Source organism: Eretmochelys imbricata, chromosome 2 (assembly GCF_965152235.1).
Source record: "Eretmochelys imbricata isolate rEreImb1 chromosome 2, rEreImb1.hap1, whole genome shotgun sequence".
NCBI lineage: Eukaryota > Metazoa > Chordata > Testudines > Cheloniidae > Eretmochelys > Eretmochelys imbricata.
In genome coordinates, this window is record NC_135573.1 from 84,749,735 (window position 1) to 84,776,948 (window position 27,214).

The 27,214-nt window shown below is 44.0% G+C and overlaps 1 protein-coding gene across 6 annotated transcripts in view; it reads right to left on the bottom strand.

Annotated features, from left to right (window-relative positions):
• LPIN2 (lipin 2) overlaps positions 1 to 19,446 on the bottom strand; it is a 78,517-nt gene extending 59,071 nt beyond the window's left edge. For 2 of the 6 annotated variants that reach the window (XM_077810418.1, XM_077810414.1), the window contains exon 1: positions 5,231 to 5,630. In XM_077810418.1, coding sequence (XP_077666544.1) covers positions 5,231 to 5,317 — 87 coding nt within the window. In that variant the 5' untranslated portion in view covers positions 5,318 to 5,630. Of the gene's footprint in view, positions 1 to 5,230; positions 5,685 to 19,222 lie in introns of those variants that run through there. The other 4 variants (XM_077810416.1, XM_077810412.1, XM_077810413.1 and 1 more) reach the window with 4 other exon arrangements.
• Positions 19,447 to 27,214: the final 7,768 nt, after the last annotated feature.

Genomic DNA, 27,214 nt, shown 5'->3' on the forward strand with positions numbered 1-27,214 from the left:
GATCTGATTGCTATGTGGGGAGACGAGTCTGTACAGGCAGAGCTCCGAACCAGGAGAAGAAATGCTGACATCTATGCCAAAAATCACACAGGGCATGGGGGAAGAGGAGGAGGAGGAGAAAGCAATTCACAGTTTCATGAAAGTGACCGTACACATTCAAAAGTTATGCAGCCACTGCTCCTCATCCCAGTCCTGCATCATGATAATGGTCCCATCAGTCTGTGCTTGTTTCCCTGAGCCAGCAGCAGTATTCCATTGTGTCAACAAGTCCGGCTGCCACTGCCACTATGTGCGAACTGCTCCATTTCATGGCTTCCAGCACAGCTATTTGCGTGGCATCACATTCTTCTGAGTGGCTGCTCCTGGCTATGCTCTGCAAATACCGCAGGACGATGCGCAAGGTGTTTGTGATGCTCACAACAACAGCATACAGTTGAGCGGGGTCCATGCTTGCTGAGCTATGGCATCTGCACAAGTAACCCAGGCTTAGGCATGAAAATGATGGTTTGCCATTGCTTTCAGGGAGGGAGGGAGGAGCCAAGTGCATCATGGGAGGCTGACAATATGTACTGAAAACACTTCACGAAAATGTTTTTGTCCCATCAGGCATTGGGAGCTTAACTCAGAATTCGAATCGGGAGCAGGAACTGTGGGATAGCTGCCCATAGCGTATCACTCTGTGAGTTGATGCTACCCATGGTAGTGGGGATGCGCTCGGCCGACGGAATGTACACAGTGGGGACATACACCATTGATTTTGTAAAATCGGAGGCTACAGGTCAACTTTAAAAAATTCAACCTAACTTTGTAGTGTAGACAAGCCTAAGAAGCGGGGGGGGGGGGAAGCAAACGCACAGCAGCATGACAGAATTATGGAGACCAACATGCTGCTGCAATAAAGCAGCTTGCAGAATCTCTTCTGAAAATAAGCATTTTTGCTACCTTACTATAGAAATATCAGTAGAATTATGTTTATAAAACAGCGGATGTAATACTGAAGGTCATGAAGAACATCTATCAAAATTGAAAGCCACTCAACTATCTTTGTTATATATGAATTGTACAGTTTGTTTTTTAAATAAGCTGCAAATCAGGTATTTAAGTTCCAAGTGCAAAAAAGAGACTACGTTTTAGAAGTCAGGCTCTTAGGAATGGCTTATTTGGGGTAATGAAAATTAGTTATTTTAGAAGATCAAAATTGTGACATGAAATTGATCAAGTAGGGGGTCAAACATCACCACATACCTGAGAACATATAGCTGCCTGGAGTCTCAATATGTCAAGAGGACCATGGGTGTGACGGGTTGGATCACAGAAAACCCCTTGGGAATTGCCAACTGATGTGCTGTTTGATGTGATGTGCCAACTGATGTACCCCTGAGCCCATTTCCCCTGGCAGCTTGGGACTTCAGTGTCCTGCCTGGCTTGAGCCATACACGTTAGCCAGCTGCAAACTCAGGTCTGCACCACATCCCCTAAAAGCTGCAGGATTAACTGAAAACAGCTTAAGAAGTATTCCTGTCTGTAACACTTAGATGCCCAGCTCCCAATGGGGTCCAAACCCCAAATAAATCCATTTTACCCTGTACAAAGCTTATACAGGGTAAACTCAAATTGTTCACCCTCTATAACACTGATAGAGAAATATATACAGCTGTTTCCCCCCCCATCCCCCGGTATTAATACATACTCTGGGTTAATTAATAAGTAAAAAGTGATTTTATTAAATCCAAATACAAAAAGTAGGCTTTAAGTGGTCCCAAGTAATGACAGACACAACAAAATGAATTACCAAGCAAAACACCACACGCAAGTCTATGCCTAATACAGTAAGAAAGTGATTACAGATGCAATCTCACCCTCAGAGATGTTCCAGTAAGCTTCTTTTACAGGTTAGCCTCCTTCTAGTCTGGATCCAGCAATCACTCCCACCCCTGTGGTTACTGTCCTTTGTTCTAGTCTCTTTCAGGTAACCTTTGGGGGTGGAGAGGTAAATCTCTTGAGCCAGCTGAAGACAGAATGGAGGGTCCTCCCAGGGGTTAAATAGACTCTCTCTTGTGGATGGAGCCCCCTTCCTCTCTCCTATCCAGAATTCAGCTCCAAGATGGAGTTTTGTAGTCATATGAGCAGGTCACATGTCCATGCATGACTGAGTTCCTTACCAGCCAGGCCACATTCCTGGGAAAGCTCAGATGTGGATTGGCACCTCCAAGTTCATTGTTGGCTTAAGTGTTTCTTGATTGGGCACTTACCGAGAATAGTCTTTTCTCAGGAAGCTGACCAACTGCTTCACTGAGGCTACTTAAAATTAAACAAGTACATAGCCAATATTCATAACTTCAAATACAAAAATGATACATGCATACAAATAGGACGAATATATTCAGTATATCACAACCTTTGCAGAGATATGTTACATGGCATATGTAGTATAAAACATATTGCAGTTATGTCATATATACATTTATAAGCATATTCCCATAAAGCATTATGGGGTGCAACACCACAATGGGTTTTCTGGAATTTTTTTAATTGTGATTTAGCCATTCAAAGAGCATTCTGGAAAGCCTAAAGTAAGTAGTACTGAATTTGACAAGTAGTAGCAATGTCACTGCTTAAATACATGCAGATGCTTCACCGGTGTGACAGAAGCAGTTCTGACCACAGATTTAGAAATGCTACAAGGAAACTTTTGAGATAACATTTCCCCTATTACTTTCAGGCTTAAATGGCTAAAATATCACACAGTCTTGACTGCAGACAGAAAAGAAAGAAACCATGGCTTCCTCTTCATCTTCTTTGATACCACCTAAAAGCAGTCTAGCTTCCATGGCTGGTATAAAAGGTGAGAGTCTGCTGGGAAAGCTGAGTTAGGCTTAATTAATGTGACAGCATTTAAAAAAAATTATTTTAGCTTTCATTTGTCCTTGGGACTCAGAACATGCATGCTACCTGCCACACAGTCTTCCCTCTTGACTTCTGAGTAATAGCCAAAAGTTAAATTTTAGTTAATAATACTGCTGAGTTAACAGCAGATTTTAAAAGGCCCAGCAGTACTGAGGGCTCCACAGCAGAAGGGAACTTCTTGTAACTTTTAATGCTCACAAGGTCTTGGTTTTTGAACACTTAAGTTATATGCTTGCATTTGTAAGATTCTCTATAGTTAAAAATATTCAAATATTGGTGGAGATGCTGTGGCTCTAAGCAGGAGGCAAAAAAAATTGCATCTCCAGAAATCACTGCCCTATAATATGAAAGGTTTTTCAGGCAAAAACCCATGACAGAATTCAAAAAATTGAAACTGCCTGCTCTACCTTCTATTAAGACAAAGTGCAACAGTAAATTCAGAGCAAGGGGAAAAGTTACTTACTCTGGAAATGAAGCCATGTTTATGAAACTAAAAATAGTAGGTTATATAGCATAGCTCGTTCCATGCGCAAGATACTTAATCCAATAGTAACTAAATTAAATCTCCACACCCCTGTGAAACAGATTTTACAGTTTGAGGAACTGAGGCAGCGAGTAGCTTTCACAATGACAAATGGGACAACTCAGGAGTTTTCAGCTCAGACTACATGTCTGACTTATTCTAGACACAAAAAGTTCAAATTACATTTTTAAAAAACACACCTTCGGCAGGGAACTCTCAAATTTAAGGAGTTCTAAATTTAAGTTCTGGAGGCAGGAACCATGTCTGGCTGCCACAAAGCATATAGCACACTTCTGAATACTGCAAAAGTAATACGATGTACATTAATATGCATTGTTTATAGTTTAGGAACTTTTAATGGAACATCTATATGCAAGCAGTGACATAACTGGTCCAGCATCTACAAGAAGAGGAAGAACTTCCTGTGTATTTGTGGCATTTCTTCAGTGCAACAATGGAAAAACAATTCATCTTCATTTTTTAAAACCTAGCTCAGAGTCCTGGTGTACTCCATCTGGTTTACTAATCCAACCTTTGGTTAGCTAATTGTATTGTTTGAGAAATCCAAAGTATTACATGCTAATACATGCTGTAAGGTACAACTTTTTCCAATCAAATGATACACAGGATACACAGTTCACATTACATACACACAAGCTACTGACAGGATGTTTCTGTTCCAAAGGGAAGGAGTCTGAAAAAATCATGCCAATGGAGATCTTAATGGACAACAGAATGAATTGTTCTATTGATTTCACATTGTATTTAATGCAAGGTGCCTTCTGAGCTAATAAAGGTTTGCTCCTTTTCATTACTACTATATAAAAGGGAAGAATGCAAAAGAAAGAGTGTAGTCTTGATTTTCTCAATTTACCTGGTTTTGCCCATGTAAAAATACATATTTATTAGGTATGAGTTATGTTTAACTGGATAGAATTGTCATTTACTCAAAATTTTATTAGATTTGTTCCTCATTTATAATTTTTATTAGTATCTTGGTCATTTTAATTAAGAGTTTTGTACATATTTAACAACAAGATTGGCAAAACTATAACTGCAACTATAATATTCCAACTCAAATACAGTAATTTACTTGTATTGAGTTACAATAAATAATACAGGGGACTGGCAGCTTCCAAATGTCACTTATTTTAAATTAGGATTTTTATTTGTTTCATTAATTTTTACTTTATACTCCATTTTTCAGTTTGCATATAAAAATAAATTTCTTACTAGGTCACTTCATATTCTTTATAGTGAAAGTTAACTAAGTATACAGAGGTATATCTAACAGAGGAACCGGGTACGCCAAGGTATACATAGCAAAAAACCAAATATATATTTTGCTCTTAAGTAAACATAACAAAAAAAAAAAGATTTAGAAGCTGAGGTTTAGCAAGTAGTTATGAAAGAGAATGTGAAACCAAAGCAAGTCTGCTGAAGTTCAAATTAAGGTTTTCTAAAGAGTATTCGCAAAAAGAAAAGTCTATATTCGCAAAAATATAAAGTCTGCTGCAGTTTCCACGGTATGCATCTGATGAAGTGAGCTGTAGCTCACGAAAGCTCATGCTCAAATAAATTGGTTAGTCTCTAAGGTGCCACAAGGACTCCTTTTCTTTTTGCGAATACAGACTAACACAGCTGTTACTCTGAAACCTAAAGAGTACTGCAACTCAAAAAAGAGCTTGAAACTAAATGTTTCTCTGACAGATCCACTGTGACTATTAACTACTTTACTATGCTGCACAGAATGAAGTCACTATATTTATAGTAAATAAGGACATCAGGGACAGAACTCACCAGAATACCAGAAGGGATCCCTTCATGTGCAATGACTGCATTCTTGTTTATGTCATCTTCAATATCATTCTTTTCTGAGAAATACATCTCACCAAAGAAGTTTACCTGTACTGTGAAAAGTTAATACCAATCTAAAAAGCGTAACATTATGCAGTACCAACTTTTCTTCTTAAGATGGAAGCAGACTTTTACCACAAGTATTTTAAAATAGTAAGATTTTCTCCTCTGCAGTCTTTCCTTTTTGAGAGAGTTAGATGTTCAGTCTACTTTCACACGTAATGGTATGGTTAAATAAGGAAATGGTTCTTTAGAAAAAGTCACATAGAAACTCCTTCACCAATACGATTTGCTTGAACTGTCACAGCCCCCTTCCACTGTGAGATAAGAAGTAACATGGATACACTTTAGCATGTGTTTGTACTGATAGTGTAATACAAAATCATTTACCCTAAGTCACATGATATTAGATGAGACTTCCATGTAATGAAACAGGGATTCAGTTAATGATTCTTATGCTTTGTCAACACTACGTGGATTTAGATTTTTTTGCCATTGTAACTACCACTTGTAGTAATGTTGAGAGCTTTAGTACAGACCACAGCGTGCTGTGCGTACAAATTAGATGACACTATCAGCCAGTCTACCTTAGTACTCCATCAGAGGCTAAAAACAGTGGAGTTGAACTGAAGATTTAAAGGAAAAAACTCCTACTATTCAACCCAAGTCCTGACTCACACAAAAGGTTTTGTACTGAAATTTAACTATTTCAGTTAGGGTGTGATTTAATTTTTTTTTTTACACTGAAATAGTTAAGTTGTTACAACCCCTACTGTGGATGAAGTTATATTGGTATAGTTTATCCCCTACAATTTATAAGAATAAGCTATAGAAATTAGCTCTTTTATACCAGTGCGACAATATCCACACTAGGGTGTTAATACCACTTTAACTGTACCTGCATTGTGGTGGTACAACTTGTGTGTTTAGACAAACCCTAAAAGTTCACCATGTATCGGAATCACTATTTCAATAAAGGCAAAGAAAAAAAATAACTCTTTAATATGAGAGAGTGTAAAGTAGAACTACTTCTCTAATTAGTATCAAGGCTATATGAAATCGCTGAGAAATTCAGTATAAAAACAAAGCAATTTTCTCCTCGAAACCTAGGTGACCATGACCGTATTATGAAAAAGAAGAACCAACATAGACCGTTAACATTTTTCTTCCACACAGCTTTCATCAATCTCTATCAACTGCAACTGAAAATAAAGAGGTTGTAACTACCACAGAAGTTCCTTTAACTTCAAATTTACATAACTGTTTCTGACCGTTGAACCACCATCTCCATTCTACCCTCCTCTAAAGTAATCAATACATTAGACTTGGATGAAGGCAAATTAGTTATTGATTGCAGCTAAATGACCTCGAGAATCTTCTCAAGAGAACTTCTAGAGGCCACAGGTGAAGCCAATCTAGATTAATCTAAATGTTCGCCAGAAAGATATGCAGCCTTGATTATAGTCCCTTACTTGCAGTAAATACAATGAGGATGAACAGGGGCAGACTCCACTTGCCCTCAGATTTTACAGTCACCTGTCCCCGGACTCCCCCTCTCCCCCCACCTTCATTTAAGTCAGCAACTAGGACTCTAATGTGACAATGTGATTTTTAGTTCTTGTTAAAAATAGAACCACACTGGTGAGAGAAGCATGTTACTAAAAATGACATAATTTTGAGGTTCAGTATCTCACACATGATAAACATCATTCAACAAATCAAATTCCCAGTTGTCCAGGAGTATAGAGCATTAGTCCTCAGCCCTGATGGCTGGTAGGACTTTGTCCCTGGGCCAGTAAGAATTCAAAACATGTAAGCAGAAGCAAAAGTGAGACTGAGCAGCATATTCCAGAAGTCTTGAGGTCTTTCTGAGTGTAGCCTTCATTGATTTAAGATCTACCATACCATTCTCTCACTCGAAGGGAAAATCTATAATGGCAGCAGGCCATAAAAGAAACCCAGTTTGGAATAAGAACCATTCAAGAAATATATGTTTGCTGATGATGTTTTAAAGAAAGTCACACCACTGAACTGGTGGAAGTCACTTAAGAACTTGGATTCAGAGACTGTTGAAGTGATAATCTCACTTTTTAACTGCAGTAGCTTCTTCTGCCGGTGTAGAAAGAATATTTACTTCCTTTGGACTAATTCATTCCAAATTGAGAAATCGTTTGGGATCTAAAAAAGCAGGAAAGCTTGTTTTTCTTTTCCAGATTATGAACAAACAGGAATATGAAGGTGAAGACAACTGAGTTAGCTGCAGAAGCCAATATTTTAAGTTTCTCGTGTTGTCCTGGCTGACACAGTCGATTTAATTTTTGTGTTTTTAAACATTTCATTTAACTATTTTAGTTAACACAATTTTAACAAAAACAAACCTGATTTTAAAAAACTTGAATGTTTAACTAAATTCAAAAATTCATATGCTTGTTTTGTTAAAATATTATATGTTTGCTGTTGAAGAAAAAAATCCAGAATACATAACACTGTTTTAGTTAAATAAAACGATTTAAATGTTTGTCTGGTGATGTTCTCCTCCTAATACAGCATGGCAAGAAAATCTCCAAATATTAATGATTAACCTGTTGAATTGGAGATAGTTCACCTCCCAATGACTTCATAAATATCTGCTTCAATTACCTTTGGTAAATGAAATAACCAAACAATCATTCATTTTCTGATATAGCTGGTAAAATTAATCTGAAAAGTTTTCAAAATAAATCATTTAAAAAATGTATAGTGTGTACCTTCTAAAAATGAAACCTACATCTATCTCTGAGTTGTGAAGAATATGTATTAAGGTTATAACAACAAACAAGAATGCACTTTTATGTAGAAATCCATGATTACATCGAGTCGTCCTGACTAGTGATTTAAATCAAATCCACCCTGCAAATTTGTATAGCACTTGAAGACTACGACTGCCACAGAAAAGACCTGTTTTCTTTCTTACCAGTGAGGTAAAGGGGGAGTAAGAAATTAATTTTTGCATATGTTAATCTTACCTAAGTACTGCAGTTTCAAATGTGAATCATCTCCAGTCTGCAAACAGCTTACTTGCTTCTGCTATTGCTCACAACTTTCCTGATACCTATGAAACCTCAGTTCTCCTAGCAAGAACCTTGTTAGACAAGGCCTGTTAAGTGGGCAAAGAGACATAAGGCATAAGCACACCCTAGGATATAAATGTATTCCTGCTTAAATCATTGTGACTAGTCTAATTACATGATCACATAATATTTTTTCCACAGGACTACTACTTAATTCAGTGCACAGGAGAGTGCACTTAATGAGCAGCTAATATTTTATTTTATCCATATTGTTCAAAGCGTGTCCCCAAGCCTTGTGCACTTCACACTATCCAAACCCTGCTCTGAAGACAGAATTAATTTCCCCAAGGTCTTTTCTATGGCAGTCATTGTAGTATCCAAGTGCTAGACAATCTTTACTTTATTTTCACAATATCCATGTGAGATAAGTGAGTATTATCCCCATTTTACAGATAGGGAACTGAGGCAGAAAGAGATAAATTTTCTGCTCCACTCCTCACTAATTAGGCCTCAACTGGAGTATTATGTCCACTTCTGGGTGCCACATTTCAGGAAAGAAGTAGACAAATTGGAGAAAGTCCAGAGAAGAGCAACAAAAATGATTAAAGGTCTAGAAAACATGAACTATGATGGAAGATTGAAAAAATTGGGTTTGTTTAGTCTGGAAAAGAGAAGACTGAGAGGGGACATGATAACTATTCTCAAGTACACAGAAGGTTGATACAAGGAGGCGGGAGAAAAATTGTTCTTCTTAACCTCTGAGGATAAGACAAGAAGCAATGGACTTAAATCGCAGGAAGGGAGGTTTAGGTTGGCCATTCGGAAAAACTTCCTAACTGTCAGGGTGGTTAAGCACTGGAATAAATTGCCTAGGGAGGTTGTGGAATCTCCATCATTGGAGATTTTTAAGAACAGGTTAGACACCTGTCAGGAATGGTCTAGATAATTCTTAGTCCTGCCTCTTGAGGTCCCTTCCAGTCCTATGATTTCAAAAGTATCCACTAGTTTTAGGTGTCCGATTTGAGACACTTAGGGTCTGATATTTGAGAATACCCCAGGGTACCGAGTCAGGCACCCAGAAAATAAGGAACACACAAATTACTGACCAACTTGAAAAGCTTGGTTTAAGTAACTTGACCATCCCTGTGGACAGTCTCATTTTTGTATAAGATATTCTCATAGCTTTGGTTTAGCTTCAAACCCTTCCCAAGAGACATGTTAAATTGAAAAAATATTTTATATGAGAATTTTTTAAAGTGCCTACTCCCATCAAGGTGGAAGAGAGATAATACCACCAGCATCTGTTTAAATTCATATCTTAGGTTATACCTATGCAGACAATGATCTTAGTTTTTTTGGCCTTTTCCTTTTAATGGAAAGGAAAAGTGACTTTTTTTTTTTTGTGGCTGAACACCTTCCCAATCTTGTACTTTCATGGACCCATCCTAAGAGACTTCATCCACTGAATGATCCCTCTCTCTTCACAGCAGCGCAGCTCCTCTTGGAGCCACATCGCAACTGGCTGGGTCTCTCTGTAGCAATCACAGAGGGGAGCCATAAAATGTGTTGTATTTCCTCTCATTTCAATTTCTTCCTGGGATGACCAAAGTATAAAAAGTACACACCCCTCTGCACCGCGACAACCCAATTTAGTGACTGTACTCGGTGTAGAGACAGAAGCATGCAGCACCAGGGGAAGAGCCTTTATTATAGTGCCTATGGAAAAGGGATTGCCCACAAAACAGATGAGAATCATATTGCACTGATCGACTTAGATTATCTAGGTCTTTATTTTCACCCCCTTCTCACCTAATTTTAAACAAAAAATAAAGCATCCATGTACACTGCAAGACTGGAAATATGAAATATTGTTGCAATACAACAATTAATTCCGGCTATCAATAGCATTTGCTTACCTTTAAACATATACTGCATTGTATTCACACATTATACCATTATTATAACCATCAGATACAAGCATATAGAATTCAAACAGAGTCCCATAAAGTCTTTACCAAAAAGGTGAAAATATGCAATTTGATCGCCACAAAATGACAACTGGAAACTTTCCTTAACCTACTTTCACACTTCAATGTTAAATGATTTTACACTTTCGCTCGCTTGCTCTCTCCACACACACACACTCTTTCTCCTTGATGCACTTAATGTCCCTTAACATTGATTTAAATTAAGCACATGCATCACAGTAGGAATCTATTAATGCATTCAATTTGCATATAAAACAGTCTTTATTATGAATGGGATTTAAGAAAAAAAAAATCAAGATTCCAGAATTTGCTCTGGGAAGGTGAGGAGGGAAGAGGAGAATAGATTTGTTTCTCAGTATAAAATATTGGTATTGCTGATTGAACTTCTATCGACAGTCACAAAACTACTGTTTGTAAAAAGGATAAGTCTGTTAATCCCCAGCATGCGGTAGTGTTTTCTATACTGTGCATTTATAGATCATCTATGCCTGACATTATTGTAATTCAATGCAGCCTCAGAGTTCCCTGACCCTGATAACACACAGACTTTTCATCCAGGGAATCAGAGGAAATAAATCAAAGGAATAATGTATCGGTAGTAGAACAAGAGTACAAAAATATTATAACAGTATCAAGTTTTATAAAAATTGCTTGAAGATGGTAACTCCACTTCAGTATATATCACGAGTCAAATTCCAATTTGTCCTCCATTTGATTAACAAGATCTAGAGAGTTCCATCTTTGCTGTATATTTCATCAAGATGAAATAAACCTGTATTTTAGTTCCAATGCACAATACTGAAACATTTCCTCCTTCGCAGGAATGCTCCTCCATTGCTTCCTTTCCATTATTTTCTCAAAAAAACAGCACAGTGACCATGCCACCAACCCAAAATCAGGATTTCTTTTTGAGATTCTTACATTCCATACTTGCATATACCCTGAGACTTCACTGACTTCTCAGCCAATGGAGCTGTACAGAGTACATCAATGCAGAATTTTGCTGTTTACAGAATGGGGCCTCAATGTTATTACTCAGAATATTTTTAACCTATGGAATGGCCCAATTACAATATTCTGTATGTTAATTCAGGAGATTTGAGTTTAACTTTTGAGTTCAGTCTCACTTCCTCAGCCAAATGGGTTAGGAGTGTTAGGCAGATCTACATTACGCAGTTAGGTAGTGTAGTTAAGAGGCCTTACACTGACCTAATAATGAATGTGTCTACACAACCAGGCCTCTTTCACTGACATAACTCACCCACTACATCGACTTAATTACTCCATTTCCGTGAGAGGTGTAGTGCTTAATTTGACGTTGCTAGGTCAATAAAGAGGCAGAGTAGATACTGCATTACCTAACTGGCCTCCAGGAGGTGTCTCACAATGCTCTGGTAAATGTTTTCAGCTCTGCTTCACAGAAGTCAGGTACATAGGAAACCGTCCCTCCCCGTCAAAGGACCGGGAACCTTTGAATTTCCATTTCCTGTTTGCATGGCATGGAGAGCTCGCCTCCACAGCTGACCATGGCAGCTCCACACTCCAAACACGGTCCAGCCTGGAGCACATAGGAGGTGGTGGATCTTCTTGGTCTGTGGGGAGAAGGGGCTGCATAGGCACATCTCTGATCCAGTCACAGAAACGCAGATGTCTACTAGCAGATCACGCAGCTCATGCGGGAGAAGGGCTACATCAGGGACACGCAGCAGTGCCGTGTGAAAATCAAGGACCTGCAGCAGGCATACCAGAAGGTAAGGGAGGTGAACAGTCGTGCTGGTACAGCACTGCAGACATGCCTCTCTTACGAGGATCTGCATGGATTCTCACAACCCCCAAGAGCAGTGTGGAAACCTCTGAGGAATCGGAAACCCAAGCTAGTACAGGCAACACTAAGGAGGTGGTCTTGGACGAGGAAAAGGAGGAAGAAAATAGGAGACAGGCGAGCCGAAGAGCCAGGAGCTGTTTGTAACCCTGGAGTAGTGCATCCAGTTGCAGAGCAGCACTGTGGCCAAGCATGATGCCAGTGAAGGAACCTTTGGTGAGTATGCAATTTCAAGTAATATTCTAGGGTCAGTATGGTGGAACAAAGAGTTGATGCACTCCGAGATTTTATGGGAATCCTCCACAGAGATCTCTAGGAAACTTTCCTTGAGGTACTCCGCAATCCTCTGCCGGAGGTTCCTTGGCAGAGCTGCCTTGTTCCTTCCCGCATAAAGAGTGACTTTCCCACACCACTCTGCAATCACTTGGGCAGGGACCAAAGCTGCACACAGGCGAGTGACATAGGTACTGGGGCGGAAGCCGCAAGCGTGTAGTAAATGCACCCTTGCTTCCCCTCAGGAGTGAAATATCTTCCATACCAACCACCCCCTCTGGAAACAGTGGTCCAGTTTAGAGCATTGCCCCCCTTTAAGTGACCTGCAACCTTTTCAGATTGCTTCAGTGCAATAAAAAAAAAAAGTGTCCCTGCCCTGGGTTTCACTCACCATACTTGGGGTCTTCTGCCTCATGTGTACTTGCCTAGGGCCACCGAGAAAGTGACAGGTATGTTACCAGCATCGTGTTAATGTTACTGTTGTTTCAATGCTCTGTGTGTAGCTGACAATAGCTCTTCTGTTTACTGTGAACCATGTGTTTCCAGATTTCACCTTGAGAAACAACCGCCCTACAACAGCAGAGTGTCTGGGCAAGATAAGAAACCGACCAAGAAGGACCAAGGAAGATATGTTCCAGATCGTGCTGCAGCAGTCAGAAGCTGAAAACACTGAACGCAAGAAGTGGAGTGAAAGTGAAAAGCAGAAAGAGAAGAGAAGGATTCTTACAACAGGGATGCCACAGAGAGGCTGATTAAAGCTTTGGAGCGTCTAACCGACATGCTCCAGAACAGGAGTGGACAAACTGAGCCTGAGAAGGAGCCAGAATTTACCAATAAACATTGCCAAAGAGCCACAGTAATGTCAGCAGCCCCCCATCCACTACCCCCTTCTAGCCCCCAGTGCCTCCCACCAACCGGCAGCCCCGCCAATCAGGGCCTCTTCCTCCCTACCCACACCTTCTGTCCGCCACAATCAGCTGTTCTGCAGCGCACAGGAGGCTCTGATGAGGAGGGGGGAGGAGCGAGGGCATGGCATGCTCAGGCGAAGGGGTAGGGGCCTTGGGAGAAGGGATGGAGTAGTGGCAGGACCTGGGGCAGAGCAGGGGGCACCCCACAGCACATTGGAAAGTTAGCATTGCAGCTCCAGCCTCGGAGTCAGCACCTATGCAAGGAGCTGCATATTAACCTCTGAAGAGCCACATGCGGCTCCGGAGCCACAGGTTGGCCACCCCTTCTCCAGACTCTCCCCTGCACATTTCTTTCCACCTTCTGACACTTCGTGCTTTCCTCTACACTCCACCCCTGTAGACAGCTGTTCAATGAAAGCTGGACCTATACTCAACTATGAAAATCACCCCCCTCCCATTCCTCCCCCCCCACCCCCGCAACTGTGTGGATGGCTGTGTGCGCCTGTGTGGTTTGTCTGTCAATAAAAGCAGTGTTTTTATTAATACATTCTCCTTCTTTATTTTCCCGCAAGGGATGATACCTCATAGCACCATGCAAATCAGCACTTTATTGGTCCCTTACATTGAATCCTAGGCCTTAACAATCATAGTTGCTTCATAGGCTACCAGATTTAAGTAATCATTACAGTCCCAAGCATAGCAACAACCATTGCTGGTTTTCTTGTTGGAACTGTTGTCTCAAGGCATCCCTGATTCTTACCGTCCCACGCTGCGCCCCTCTAACTGCCCCAGTATCTGGCTGCTCAAAATCAGCAGCCAGGCATTCTGCATCAGCAGTCCACCCCTGAAAAAACTGTTTGCCCTTCCCTTCACAAATATTATGCAGCGTACAACACGCGGCTATAACCACTGGAATATTTTCCTCACTCAGATCTAGCCTACCATATAGGCATCGACAGCATGCCTTTAAGCAGTCAAACGCACATTCAACGATCATTCTGCACCTACTCAGCCTGTTGTTGAACCACTCCTTACTGCTATCTAGGTTTCCCATGTATGGCTTCATGAGCCATGGCATTAATGGGTATGCCGGGTTTCCCAAGATCAATATGGGCATTTCTACTTCCCCTATGGAAAGAAAGTGTCTGCTTGCAGCTTTCTGCACAGACCAGTGTTCCTAAAGATACGTGCGTCGTGCACTTTTCCAGACCACCCCATGTTAATGTCAGTGAATTGCCCATAGTGACCCACAAGCGCCTGCAAAACCATAGAAAAGTACCCCTTCCAATTGATGTACTCAGTCACAAAGTGGTCCAGTGCAAGAACTGGAATGTATGTTCCATCTATCGCCCGATTGCAGTTAGGGAAACCCATGTCGGCAAAGCCAACCACAATGTCACACATGTTGCCAAGAGTCACGGTCTTTCGCAGCAGAATGCAAATTAACGGCCTTGCACATTTGCGTTAACACAGTACCAGTGGTTGACTTCCCCACTCCAAACTGGTTCGTGACCGACCGGTAGCTTCCACACTGCGATCGCCACACGCTTCTCCACCAAGAGAACAGCTCTCATTCAGGAGTCCTTGTGCCGCAGGGCTGGGGCGAGATCATACACAGTTCCATGAAGGTGGCTTTCGTATCCGAAAGTTCTGCAACCACTGCTCGTCACCCCAGACTTGCATAACTATGTGATCCCACCACTCTGTGCTAGTTTCCCAAAAGCGACGTTCCACTGCATTCAGCTCCTCTGTGAATGCCAAAAGCAATCTAATATTGCTGCTGTGCATGCTGGACACCATATCAGGCAACTGTGACTGCTGTTGCCTTTGTAAGTTCAAGAAAAACTCAACTGCCGCTTGCGATGTGCTAGTGAGAGCTAGCAGAGCAGTGGAGAGTAGTGTGGGGTCCACTTCTGCAGATAGATGTAGCGGGGAAAGCACTAAGGGACACTGAAAAATGCTGTTAACTGAAGACTGAATCACACTGAATGATGGGACGGAAAGAAGTGCGTCACGGGGCATTGAGCCCAGAATCATGATGTGCCGCAATCCCCTCTGCCTTCCCACAAGACCTACCAGTAGAAGGAGGAGGTAGAACGGGGAGAGCTGCAATGTGGGATGGCTACCCACAGTGCACTGCTCTCACTGGCGATGGAAGCGCTGCAAGCGTGGACACACTATGGCACCAGCGGAAGAGAGTGTGGACATGCAACAGTGCTTTTAATTAACACGCTTTAATAAAAGCGGTATAACTTTTGGCGCAAAAACTTGCCAATGTAAATATACCCTAAAAAATGACTGGCTGGGAAGGGCCAATTCAAGTTGGATGGTCCATTGGGAGACACTTAACTCACAATGGACCATGGCTACATCTAATGGGCTTTCTTGTACACTTTCCAACTAAAGTATGGGTAATGGCCTCTGCTGTGACTAAGCGAAGCATTCATGGGCATGCGACTTGCCCATGTGATTGTTACTGGACTCTATCTTAGAATACCAGTGGTTTTCCACTGAAAGGCGTGGGAACCAAGCTTGGAGACAAAGGGTTCCCACCATATGCAAAAGCTATTTAAGGCAGGGGAATGACATCATCACAGTTCTTCGCTGACTCCCCACCGAAAGGAGACTCTTGGCAACACCTGAGAAACAAAGACTGAACTGGGACCAAGTGCTGGGCCCAGGCTAGAGCAATTTCTAGCCTGTGAAAGGAATATCTGGGGGGTTTTAAGCTGCAAGCAAGGGCAGCTGGCCCCTTAAAAATCTCTGAAGCCTGCTTACATCATTATTTAGGGTGAGAATTTGCTACTCATATCTAATCTCTTTAGTATGTTAAGCTTAGATCGCATTTTTGTTTATTTGCTAGGTAACCTGCTTTGATCTGTGTGCTATCCCTTATAATCACTTAAAAATCTATCTTTTGTAGTTAATAAATTTGCTTCTGCTTTATCACAAACCAGTGTGTGGGAGTTACAACTTGGGGCAAAAAGCTGTTGTATATATCCTCTCCACAAATTTCATGAGCTTATGCCGTACAGATCTCTGTGCAGTGCAAGACAGTATAATTCTGGGGAGGCCAGGGAGGGATGCACTTGAGCAGCTGGGCAGTTCCTTAGCTGTAGCCTCCCCATGCAGAGCTAATCTCAGCAGTTTGTATGTACTGCAGATGGGTGTGTCCCTACCTGTATGTCTGCTGGAGCATGGCAAAGGGCTTGGCAGGCTGGTCACTGCAGTACAGTGTAAAGGGAGCCCAGGCTGGTGGCTCAGTGGTACCCCAGTTCCAGGTGGCACCCCAGGGGGAACCCGTCACACCCACTTTTTAAAAAATAATCCACATTTTAAGTGTTATAGTTGCCCATTTTAAATGGAGATTTCTTAAATCCACAAGGCCAAAATTTCAGAGATGAGCAAAAGTGTGCATGCCCACCGTATGCCATAAATACCCATTACACAAACAAACAGGCTGTTTTGAATACTGTGGCAGACAAATGCCTGCTATATACAGGCATTACAAGATTTGCATGTAAAAAAGGGAGGGTTGTGTACACAAGTAGACATACAATCAAATGTTCCATATTCAAAAATGTGGTGCAAAGTTCACAAAACAAAGAACAACAAGGAGTGTGGTGGCACCTTAAAGACTAACAGATTTATTTGGGCATAAGCTTTCACGGGTAAAACACCACTTCTTCAGATGAATCAAACTTAAATGTTGATATATTTAAAACAAAGCACTCAGATACTAGCAGATAAAAATTATATTAATTGTTACTGCTGCTTACCACTCCTTTTAGGTTTATTTTTGCTGTATTCTGAAAGTAAAACCCAAGAAGATGCATTGATGATGTAGTCATTAATTCAAGCAGCAGCCTGACAGCCTCAGTAACTATGTTCATTTATAGACATCTCTTTTCCTTTGTTTTGCTTAGGGGGTTCTAAAATTCTTTTTAGAATGTTACCCACACCATAGCAGAGTGTTCATGGATCACCTCCTCTCCTATTCACATCAGTAGATAGAAAGGAAGGTGATCAGTACAATCACATAACATACCTGTAGCAATTACAAAAATTGTTTTCATGGAAAAGTAGCATCAGGAAAATATTTTCATCTGTCTTCATGCTATTCAGAAGTTAGAAACAAGGAGCAGCAACACTGCAACCAATCTCATCTCCATCAACCACAAGCAAGTGCTCCACAGACCACAGTTCAAGAACCTTTGGATTAATGGCAAGAACTAAAGCCTCTTTAAATGCACGTTAAAACTGGCCCACCTTTACACAGCCCTTGAAAAGCTTTAGACATCATTTAAAGGTGACCTACATGGGGCTTTATTTTTGATTGGGTTTATGCTCTTTTTGCTCCTTTATGGTGTATAAAGCAGTAAAAACATTAAGGATTTTTTTTTTACACTACTTATTTTTACCTTCAAAATCAGGTTTATCAAATCTGGTCTTCCCTGGTTTTGTTGGAGGATCTTTGAGAAGTGTAATGGATCTTTATCTGAGATGCAAGGGTGTACAGAGACCAATGAGAGACAGAACAGTCCCTCTACTCATTAGGAAAAAACCATCACAAGCAATTATGGATACACCACTTTTCACTTTCAGTGCATTTCACAAACACTAACTAGTTAACACTCAAAAAGACACTGCACGCATCATCATATTGTTAAGAAACTATTTAATGCAATCCTCCTTCTCCCCAGAAAGAATCCCAACTTGGCAACACACAACAGCATGGGGCATGGCTACTTACAGCAGTGCCTAGTTAATATCTCAGGGTTCTGCTAAATCAGGCTTTTTTTCAGTGTGGGGGAGGGAGGAACAGGAATACTGATGTTTGGGGAGGACTGCAACATTTTCTGCCGTGATTGACAAAACACCACCTAAGACCAGCCCTGACTACTAAATCCTGTAAGAGTGTGTAATACTTAGAAATCATCAGATGTACACATCACCTCCCGTGTAGCTTCATTAGCCATTATGGAAGCCGTAGCTTCATTAGCCATTATGGAACTGATGCATAGACAAGATGTGGGCATTTTTACCATCGTGTCCTGATGTACCAAGTGCACGGGTTTCAAACACCCTGTCACCCAGCCCTGCTCAGAGGCATCAAAGCTCTCAAAGGGTATTCCAAGGTTGCTTAAGACGAAAACTGCAGAAGTCTACATAAAACAACTCAGAGAAAGCAGGTCACTAGCAGCCACTCAAAACGCAGACTCAGCCAGTGCGGGCCAAGTGATTCATAACTTCATCCTCTGCTACACAACAGACATCACCAGGAAACCCCAGGCAAAAATGCCCCGCAGCTAAACAAGTTCAACAACTTCCGCCTAAGAGGCGCACAGGTACCAAGGGCAGGGGCTGGCAGGTGTTTTCGGTAAGCATTTTTTCCAATTAACGTTCCGCTATCTGGCATGTTTAGGCCAGGATCCCAGCGGGCTCCACGCGGAGCCGTGCCAGGCGCCAGGTCCATCCCCCGCAGCGTCGGGGTGCGGGGCCCCTATCACACGCCAGCAGCTTTAACTCAACCGGCCTCAGTTTCCCGGGGGGTCTCGCCCAGACAGACCCGCCCCCGACCCCGCCACGCTCCCCTCGCGCCCGTACGGCAGCCCGGGCCGGCTCGCCGGCCGAGGCCGATTGGGAGCACGGGCGGCTCCGACCCCCGCCACGGCAGCGCTCAGGCCGGCAGCCCCCTTGGCTCGCCCGGGGCGGCGGCACCACCCCGATGAGGTGGCAGCCGGTCCTGTCCCCGCAGCGGCCGGGGCACCGCGGGGGTGGGACCTTTGGCCGCCTCCAGCCCCTCCCCGGGCTAGTTGGGGGTTGCGGGCGGGAGGACCCCCCCAGCCGGGCACCGGAGCAAACCTCCCGGCAAAGCCCGTGCCTCCGCTTACCTCCTGCCGCGGCGGGGCGCGGGCGGCGCCGAGGAGCAGCGGTGGGGGCCGAGCGGAACGGAGCGGCGGTTGCCCCGGGAGCCCGTGAAGCAGGCACGCGCGCGCGCACTGAAGCGGGGGAAGGGGGATTCCGGGTCCCCGAGCCCAGCCAGTTCCACTCAGCAGAGCCGCCGCCGCCTCGCCCCACGTGACCCCGCTCCCTGGCGTATCTGCTCTGCTGCTCTCCACTGGGGCGCGCGCGCCCGCCCCCCCGGAACGGAGCTTCGCCGCCTCTGCGACGTGCGGGCGGCAGGAACGTGGGCCAATTAGCGACAGCAGCCGGGGGGAGGGGCTATAAACGTGAGTGTGCGCGTGTCCCAGAGCCGCCCTGCGGAACCGCTGCCCTCTGTCTCCATGGGCTGTGGGCGAGCCGCTGCCGCTGCAAAGTGATGTCTGTCTCCATGCATTCCGGCTGTCAACGTGTGTGTCTCCCAGTGCATCGCTGCTTATCCCGGGGGGGGGTGTTCGATACTCTGCAGAAGTATGTCCATCATGGCAATGCATTACTGCTGCAAAGGTGGGTGTCTGCCATTGCATTACCATGACTGCTGCAGGTCCTCTCTCTGGACAAAAAAGGTGTCTCTGTCCATTGCCGTACTTCTGCAAACCAACGCTCAGGGGGAGTGGGCGGGGCGTGGACGGACAGAGAGACGGGTAACGACGCTCCCTCCTCTGTGCTTGTAGGAACAGTTATTGTAGGGGGTCGTATTTGATTTTAGCTGGAACGTAGCTCCCACATTAGTTCTCTCACAGGTGGTGGGGACTTTGAGCCAGGGCAATGGGTAGGCTGCCAGCTGTGGCCTTTGTGTAATTATTCAAACTTTTAGTTATATCATTAGTGATGGGCCTTGCTGCCTTCCTGGTCATTCTGGAAAAATATGCTCTCCTTCAGCACCACCACTATTTCTGCCCGTAGTTTCTCATTCTTCTCCATCCCCCTTTTCCTCTTTCTTTCTCTTATCTCCCCTCCACCTCCTTTCTCCACCTGGTATTTCCCTGCCTGCAGCAGCCCCTAATTCCCCTTCCTATTTGTAAAAGTAGCCATTGGAATCAGAGGATACTGACCCCACTATCTTGTATCTTCTGCAACCTTGACTCAGTTGACAGTACTGGGTCCAGCAAATAAAGTTCATTTTCTTACCGACACTCCTGTGTGACACACTTTTTCTGTGTCATAGATTTCACTTCCACCCATTTCCTCATCCCTATCTGTTACAGGCAATAAAATGTTTTAATGCTTACATTTTTAGAGTCATCTTTTGTTATGCTTTATTAACACCCAATGAGATGAAAAGTAGGGAATGGTAGAGTCCACACTTCTCAGAGCTGTTCATTCAGACTGTGTACACTTGTTTCATACTGTGAAAGTTATCTTTGCAGCCATGAGGGGCTTGAATTTTTTCAATGAAAACTTAGATTCTATAGAATCTGAACTTGTCAAGCATCCTCAAGTGAGCTGGATGTTTCACACCACGGGTTTAGAGTTCAATAAAACTGATTAGTTATTTGTATTATGGTAGTGCCCACAGGCCCCAACTGAGACTGGAGCCCCATTTTGCTAGGCACTGTACATACACATAATAAGAGACAGTCCCTGCCCCAAATAGCTTTCAGTTTAGACAAGACAGGGGAAAGGGGAAACAGGCAGAGAGAGGTGAAATGACTTACCCAAGTTGACACAGTAGGTCAGTGACAGAAGTGGAAATACAGCCCAGGTCTCCTGAGTCCCAGTCCAATGTTCTATAAACTAGACCATGCTGCCTCTTTATGTTAATGTAGATTTTTTAAACCAACAAATGATCAGATTATTGTAAAGAATGGATTTCATTCCATTAAGGTGGATGGCTATTTTGATATTACCTGTGTTTTCACATTTGTGTGACATCACAAAATTGGGTATTTTGCATAATATTCAACACAAGACAGCAGTCATTGCTAGAAAATGATAAGATAGCACAGTGATCTATGAGTAGGGAAAGCCTTGCTATGGTGGGGAGGCACATGCTCTCTGAATTTCAGCCTTAGGCTTCTTGCATATCTTTTGTACATGCAGGTGTCTCAGACAGCTAAGGGAATGTGGTTTGACCTCTGCATCTCTTTCAACATATGGCCTAGAAATATATGTCAACATATTTTAATTATTTGTGAATTGTGTGTTTCTCATTGTTATTAAAAAAACATTTGGACACAGAACTGAAATCTGTTCCCTTCATCATGCACACACACTGGTTTTTGATTGCAGAATTCTTTTAAGTATTTATTTAGAAAACATACACAGAATTGCATAGGCTATGCGAATATATATACATTTTAAAGTTATAGGTCAAATTTCAATTCTTCTTGATAATGTTGCTTTTTCACATCAGCAATTGAGTCAGTGTTTGAAAACTTTATGGGTCAGAGTCTGCCCCCAGATACATACTTGCAATTCTCACTCAAGTCAGTAGGGTTAATGTTCATTCATTCACTGCTGCATAAATATGCCCGTTTCAGCTGCTGCAGTTTTCTAAAGAACCACCCATTTGAATAGAATGTCAGGACAACTATGACACAGCTATATTTTAATAATATCTTTCCTGAACATACGGTATCTGGGAACTAAGATTTAAAGATGTTAAATACATTCATCCTAAATTAAGTCAGGTTTCCCCTCCATTACTCTTTGTTATGTTCCTTATTTGATGTCTTAATTCAACTTTGGATAAGGGCAAGATAAGCATGTTAGTGTTTGTCCCCATAAAAATATTTTTTTTCCTCGATCCATGATATTTATCTTTGCTGCACACAACAGAAGGAGCTTTTCCAGTTAAGAGGAATCTCCTTTCTGGCACCAGAAAGGTTTAATTGCCTTTTCCCCGCTCCAGAAAATAAACCCTTCTTCTTTATGTTCTCAAAATGAAATCTTAAGCTAGAGCCTATTATAATATCGAACCAAATCCAGCAACTGGCTGACTGCTCAGATGGCAGAAAAATCTTTACCAGCAGGTGCTGTGTCACTTTAACTGATAATTCAGTCCTTCTATTTCAGCCTGTGACACAGATCACTCCCGCATTCTGAACAAACCACTACCAAAACTTCAGTCAGGCCTAAAGAAACAAAAGGTTTTTATTTGGCTGTTGCCCTCTTCAGGCAAGTCATCAGTAGCAAATCAAACAGACAATAGTCCCACATCAGATCTATCTTCTCTGAGGGTATGTCTACACTACGGAATAAGGTCGAATTTATAGAAGTTGTTTTTTTAGAAATCAGTTTTATATATTCGAGTGTGTGTGTCCCCACAGAAAATGCTCTAAGTGCATTAAGTGCATTAACTCGGCTGAGTGCTTCCACAGTACCGAGGCTAGAGTCGACTTCTGGAGCGTTGCACTGTGGATAGCTATCCCACAGTTCCCGCAGTCTCCGCTGCCCATTGGAATTCTGGGTTGAGATCCCAATGTCTGATGGGGCTAAAACATTGTCGCAGGTGGTTCTGGGTACATATCGTCAGGCCCCCCTTCCCTCCCTCCCTCCGTGAAAGCAAGGGCTTTTTTCCTGAGTTTCGCGCCTTTTTTCTTGAGTTACCTGTGCAGACGCCATACCACGGCAAGCATGGAGCCCGCTCAGGTAACCATCACCATATGTCTCCTGGGTGCTGGCAGACGCGGTACGGCATTGCTACACAGTAGCAGCAACCCATTGCCTTCTGGCAGCAGACGGTACAGTACGACTGGTAGCCGTCCTCATCATGTCCGTGGTGCTCCTGGCCACGTCTGCTGGGAGCGCCTGGGCAGACATGGGCGCAGGGACTAAAGTTGGAGTGACTTGACCAGGTCATTCTCTTTAGTCCTGCAGTCAGTCCTATTGAACCGTCTTATGGTGAGCAGGCAGGCGATACGGATTGCTAGCAGTCCTATTGCATCATCTTCTGCTGGGCAGGCAAGAGATGAGGATGGCTAGCAGTCCTACTGCACCGTCTTCTGCTGAGCAGCCATGAGATGTGGTTGGCATGCAGTCCTTCTACACCGTCTGCTGCCAGCCAAAGATGTAAAAGATAGATGGAGTGGATCAAAACAAGAAATAGACCAGATTTGTTTTGTACTCATTTGCCTCCTCCCCCGTCTAGGGGACTCATTCCTCTCAGTCACACTGCAGTCACTCACAGAGAAGGTGCAGCGAGGTAAATCTAGCCATGTATCAATTAGTGGCCAGGCTAACCTCCTTGTTCCAATAAGAACAATAACTTAGGTGCACCATTTCTTATTGGAACCCTCCGTGAAGTCCTGCCTGAAATACTCCTTGATGTAAAGCCACCCCCTTTGTTGATTTTAGCTTCCTGAAGCCAACCCTGTAAGCTGTGTCGTCAGTCGCCCCTCCCTCCGTCAGAGCAACGGCAGACAATCGTTCCATGCCTTTTTTCTGTGCGGACGCCATACCAAGGCAAGCATGGAGGCCGCTCAGCTCACTTTGGCAATTAGGAGCACATTAAACACCACACGCATTATCCAGCAGTATATGCAGCACCAGAACCTGGCAAAGCGATACCAGGCAAGGAGGCGACGTCAGCACGGTCACGTGAGTGATCAGGACATGGACACAGATTTCTCTGAAAGCATGGGCCCTGCCAATGCATGCATCATGGTGCTAATGGGGCAGGTTCATGCTGTGGAACACCGATTCTGGGCTCGGGAAACAAGCACAGACTGGTGGGACCGCATAGTGTTGCAGGTCTGGGACGATTCCCAGTGGCTGCGAAACTTTCGCATGCGTAAGGGCACTTTCATGGAACTTTGTGACTTGCTTTCCCCTGCCCTGAGGCACATGAATACCAAGATGAGAGCAGCCCTCACAGTTGAGAAGCGAGTGGCGATAGCCCTGTGGAAGCTTGCAATGCCAGACAGCTACCGGTCAGTTGGGAATCAATTTGGAGTGGGCAAATCTACTGTGGGGGCTGCTGTGATGCAAGTAGCTCACGCAATCAAAGATCTGCTGATATCAAGGGTAGTGACTCTGGGAAATGTGCAGGTCATAGTGGATGGCTTTGTTGCAATGGGATTCCCTAACTGTGGTGGGGCCATAGACGGAACCCATATCCCTATCTTGGCACTGGAGCACCAAGCCGCCGAGTACATAAACCGCAAGGGGTACTTTTCAATAGTGCTGCAAGCTCTGGTGGATCACAAGGGACATTTCACCAACATCAACGTGGGATGGCCGGGAAAGGTACATGACGCTCGCATCTTCAGGAACTCTGGTCTGTTTCAAAAGCTGCAGGAAGGGACTTTATTCCCAGACCAGAAAATAACTGTTGGGGATGTTGAAATGCTTATATGTATCCTTGGGGACCCAGCCTACCCCTTAATGCCATGGCTCATGAAGCCGTACACAGGCAGCCTGGACAGTAGTCAGGAGCTGTTCAACTACAGGCTGAGCAAGTGCAGAATGGTGGTAGAATGTGCATTTGGACGTTTAAAGGTGCGCTGGCGCAGTTTACTGACTCGCTTAGACCTCAGCGAAACCAATATTCCCACTGTTATTACTGCTTGCTATGTGCTCCACAATATCTGTGAGAGTAAGGGGGAGACGTTTATGGCGGGGTGGGAGGTTGAGGCAAATCGCCTGGCTGCTGGTTACGCGCAGCCAGACACCAGGGCGGTTAGAAGAGCACAGGAGGGCGCGGTATGCATCAGAGAAGCTTTGAAAACCAGTTTCATGACTGGCCAGGCTACGGTGTGAAAGTTCTGTTTGTTTCTCCTTGATGAAACCCCCCGCCCTTGGTTCACTCTACTTCCCTGTAAGCTAACCACCCTCTCCTCCTCCCTTCAATCACCGCTTGCAGAGGCAATAAAGTCAGTGTTGCTTCACATTCATGCATTCTTTATTCATTCATCACACAAATAGAGGGATGACTACCAAGGTAGCCCAGGAGGGGTGGTGGAGGAGGGAAGGAAAATGCCACACAGCACTTTAAAAGTTTACAACTTTAAAATTTATTGAATGCCAGCCTTCTTTTTTTTGGGCAGTCCTCTGTGGCGGAGTGGCTGGTTGGCCGGTGGCCCCCCCACCGCGATCTTGGGCGTCTGGGTGTGGAGGCTATGGAACTTGGGGAGGAGGGCAGTTGGTTACACAGGGGCTGTAGTGGCAGTCTGTGCTCCAGCTGCCTTTGCTGCAGCTCAACCATGCACTGGAGCATACTGGCTTGGTCCTCCAGCAGCCTCAGCATTGAATCCTGCCTCTTCTCATCACGCTGCCGCCACATTTGAACTTCAGCCCTGTCTTCAGCCCGCCACTTACTCTCTTCAGCCCGCCACCTCTCCTCCTGGTCATTTTGTGCTTTCCTGCACTCTGACATTATTTGCCTCCACGCATTCGTCTGTGCTCTGTCAGTGTGGGAGGACAGCATGAGCTCGGAGAACATTTCATCTCGAGTGTGTTTTTTTTTCTTTCTAAGCTTCACTAGCCTCTGGGAAGGAGAAGATCCTGTGATCATTGAAACACATGCAGCTGGTGCAGTAAAAAAAAGGGACAGCAGTATTTAAAAAGACACATTTTATAAAACAGTGGCTACACTCTTTCAGGGTAAACCTTGCTGTTAACATTACATACATAGCACATGTGCTTTCGTTACAAGGTCGCATTTTGCCTCCCCCCACCTCGTGGCTACCCCCTCAACCTCCCCCCTCCCTGTGGCTAACAGTGGGGAACATTTCTGTTTAGCCACAGGCAAACAGCCCAGCAGGAATGGGCTCCTCTGAGTGTCCCCTGAAGAAAAGCACCCTGTTTCAACAGGTGACCATGAATGATATCTCACTCTCCTGAGAATAACACAGAGAGATAAAGAACGGATGTTGTTTGAATGCCAGCAAGCATACACTGCAATGCTTTGTTGTACAATGATTCCCGAGTACGTGTTACTGGCCTGGAGTGGTAAAGTGTCCTACCATGAAGGAAGCAACAAGGCTGCCCTCCCCAGAAACCTTTTGCAAAGGCTTTGGGAGTACATCCAGGAGAGCCGCGAATGCCAGGGCAAAGTAATCCTTTCACATGCTTGCTTTTAAACCACGTATAGTATTTTAAAAGGTACACTCACCGGAGGTCCCTTCTCCGCCTGCTGGGTCCAGGAGGCAGCCTTGGGTGGGTTCGGGGGGTACTGGCTCCAGGTCCAGGGTGAGAAACAGTTCCTGGCTGTCGGGAAAACCGGTTTCTCCGCTTGCTTGCTGTGAGCTATCTACAACCTGATCATCATCATCATCTTCTTCGTCCCCAAAACCTGCTTCCGTATTGCCTCCATCTCCATTGAAGGAGTCAAACAACACGGCTGGGGTAGTGGTGGCTGAACCCCCTAAAATGGCATGCAGCTCATCATAGAAGCGGCATGTTTGGGGCTCTGACCCGGAGCGGCCGTTCGCCTCTCTGGTTTTCTGGTAGGCTTGCCTCAGCTCCTTAAGTTTCACGCGGCACTGCTTCGGGTCCTGTTATGGCCTCTGTCCTTCATGCCCTGGGAGATTTTGACAAAGGTTTTGGCATTTCAAAAACTGGAACGGAGTTCTGATAGCACGGATTCCTCTCCCCATACAGCCATCAGATCCCGTACCTCCCGTTCGGTCCATGCTGGAGCTCTTTTGCGATTCTGGGACTCCATCATGGTCACCTGTGCTGATGAGCTCTGCATGGTCACCTGCAGCTTGCCACGCTGGCCAAACAGGAAATGAGATTCAAAAGTTTGCGGTTCTTTTCCTGTCTACCTGGCCAGTGCATCTGAGTTGAGAGTGCTGTCCAGAGCGGTCACAATGGAGCACTCTGGGATAGCTCCCGGAGGCCAATACCGTCGAATTGTGTCCACAGTACCCCAAATTCGAGCCAGCAAGGCCGATTTAAGCACTAATCCACTTGTCAGGGGTGGAGTAAGGAAATCGATTTTAAGAGCCCTTTAAGTCGAAATAAAGGGCTTCATTGTGTGGACGGGTGCAGGTTTA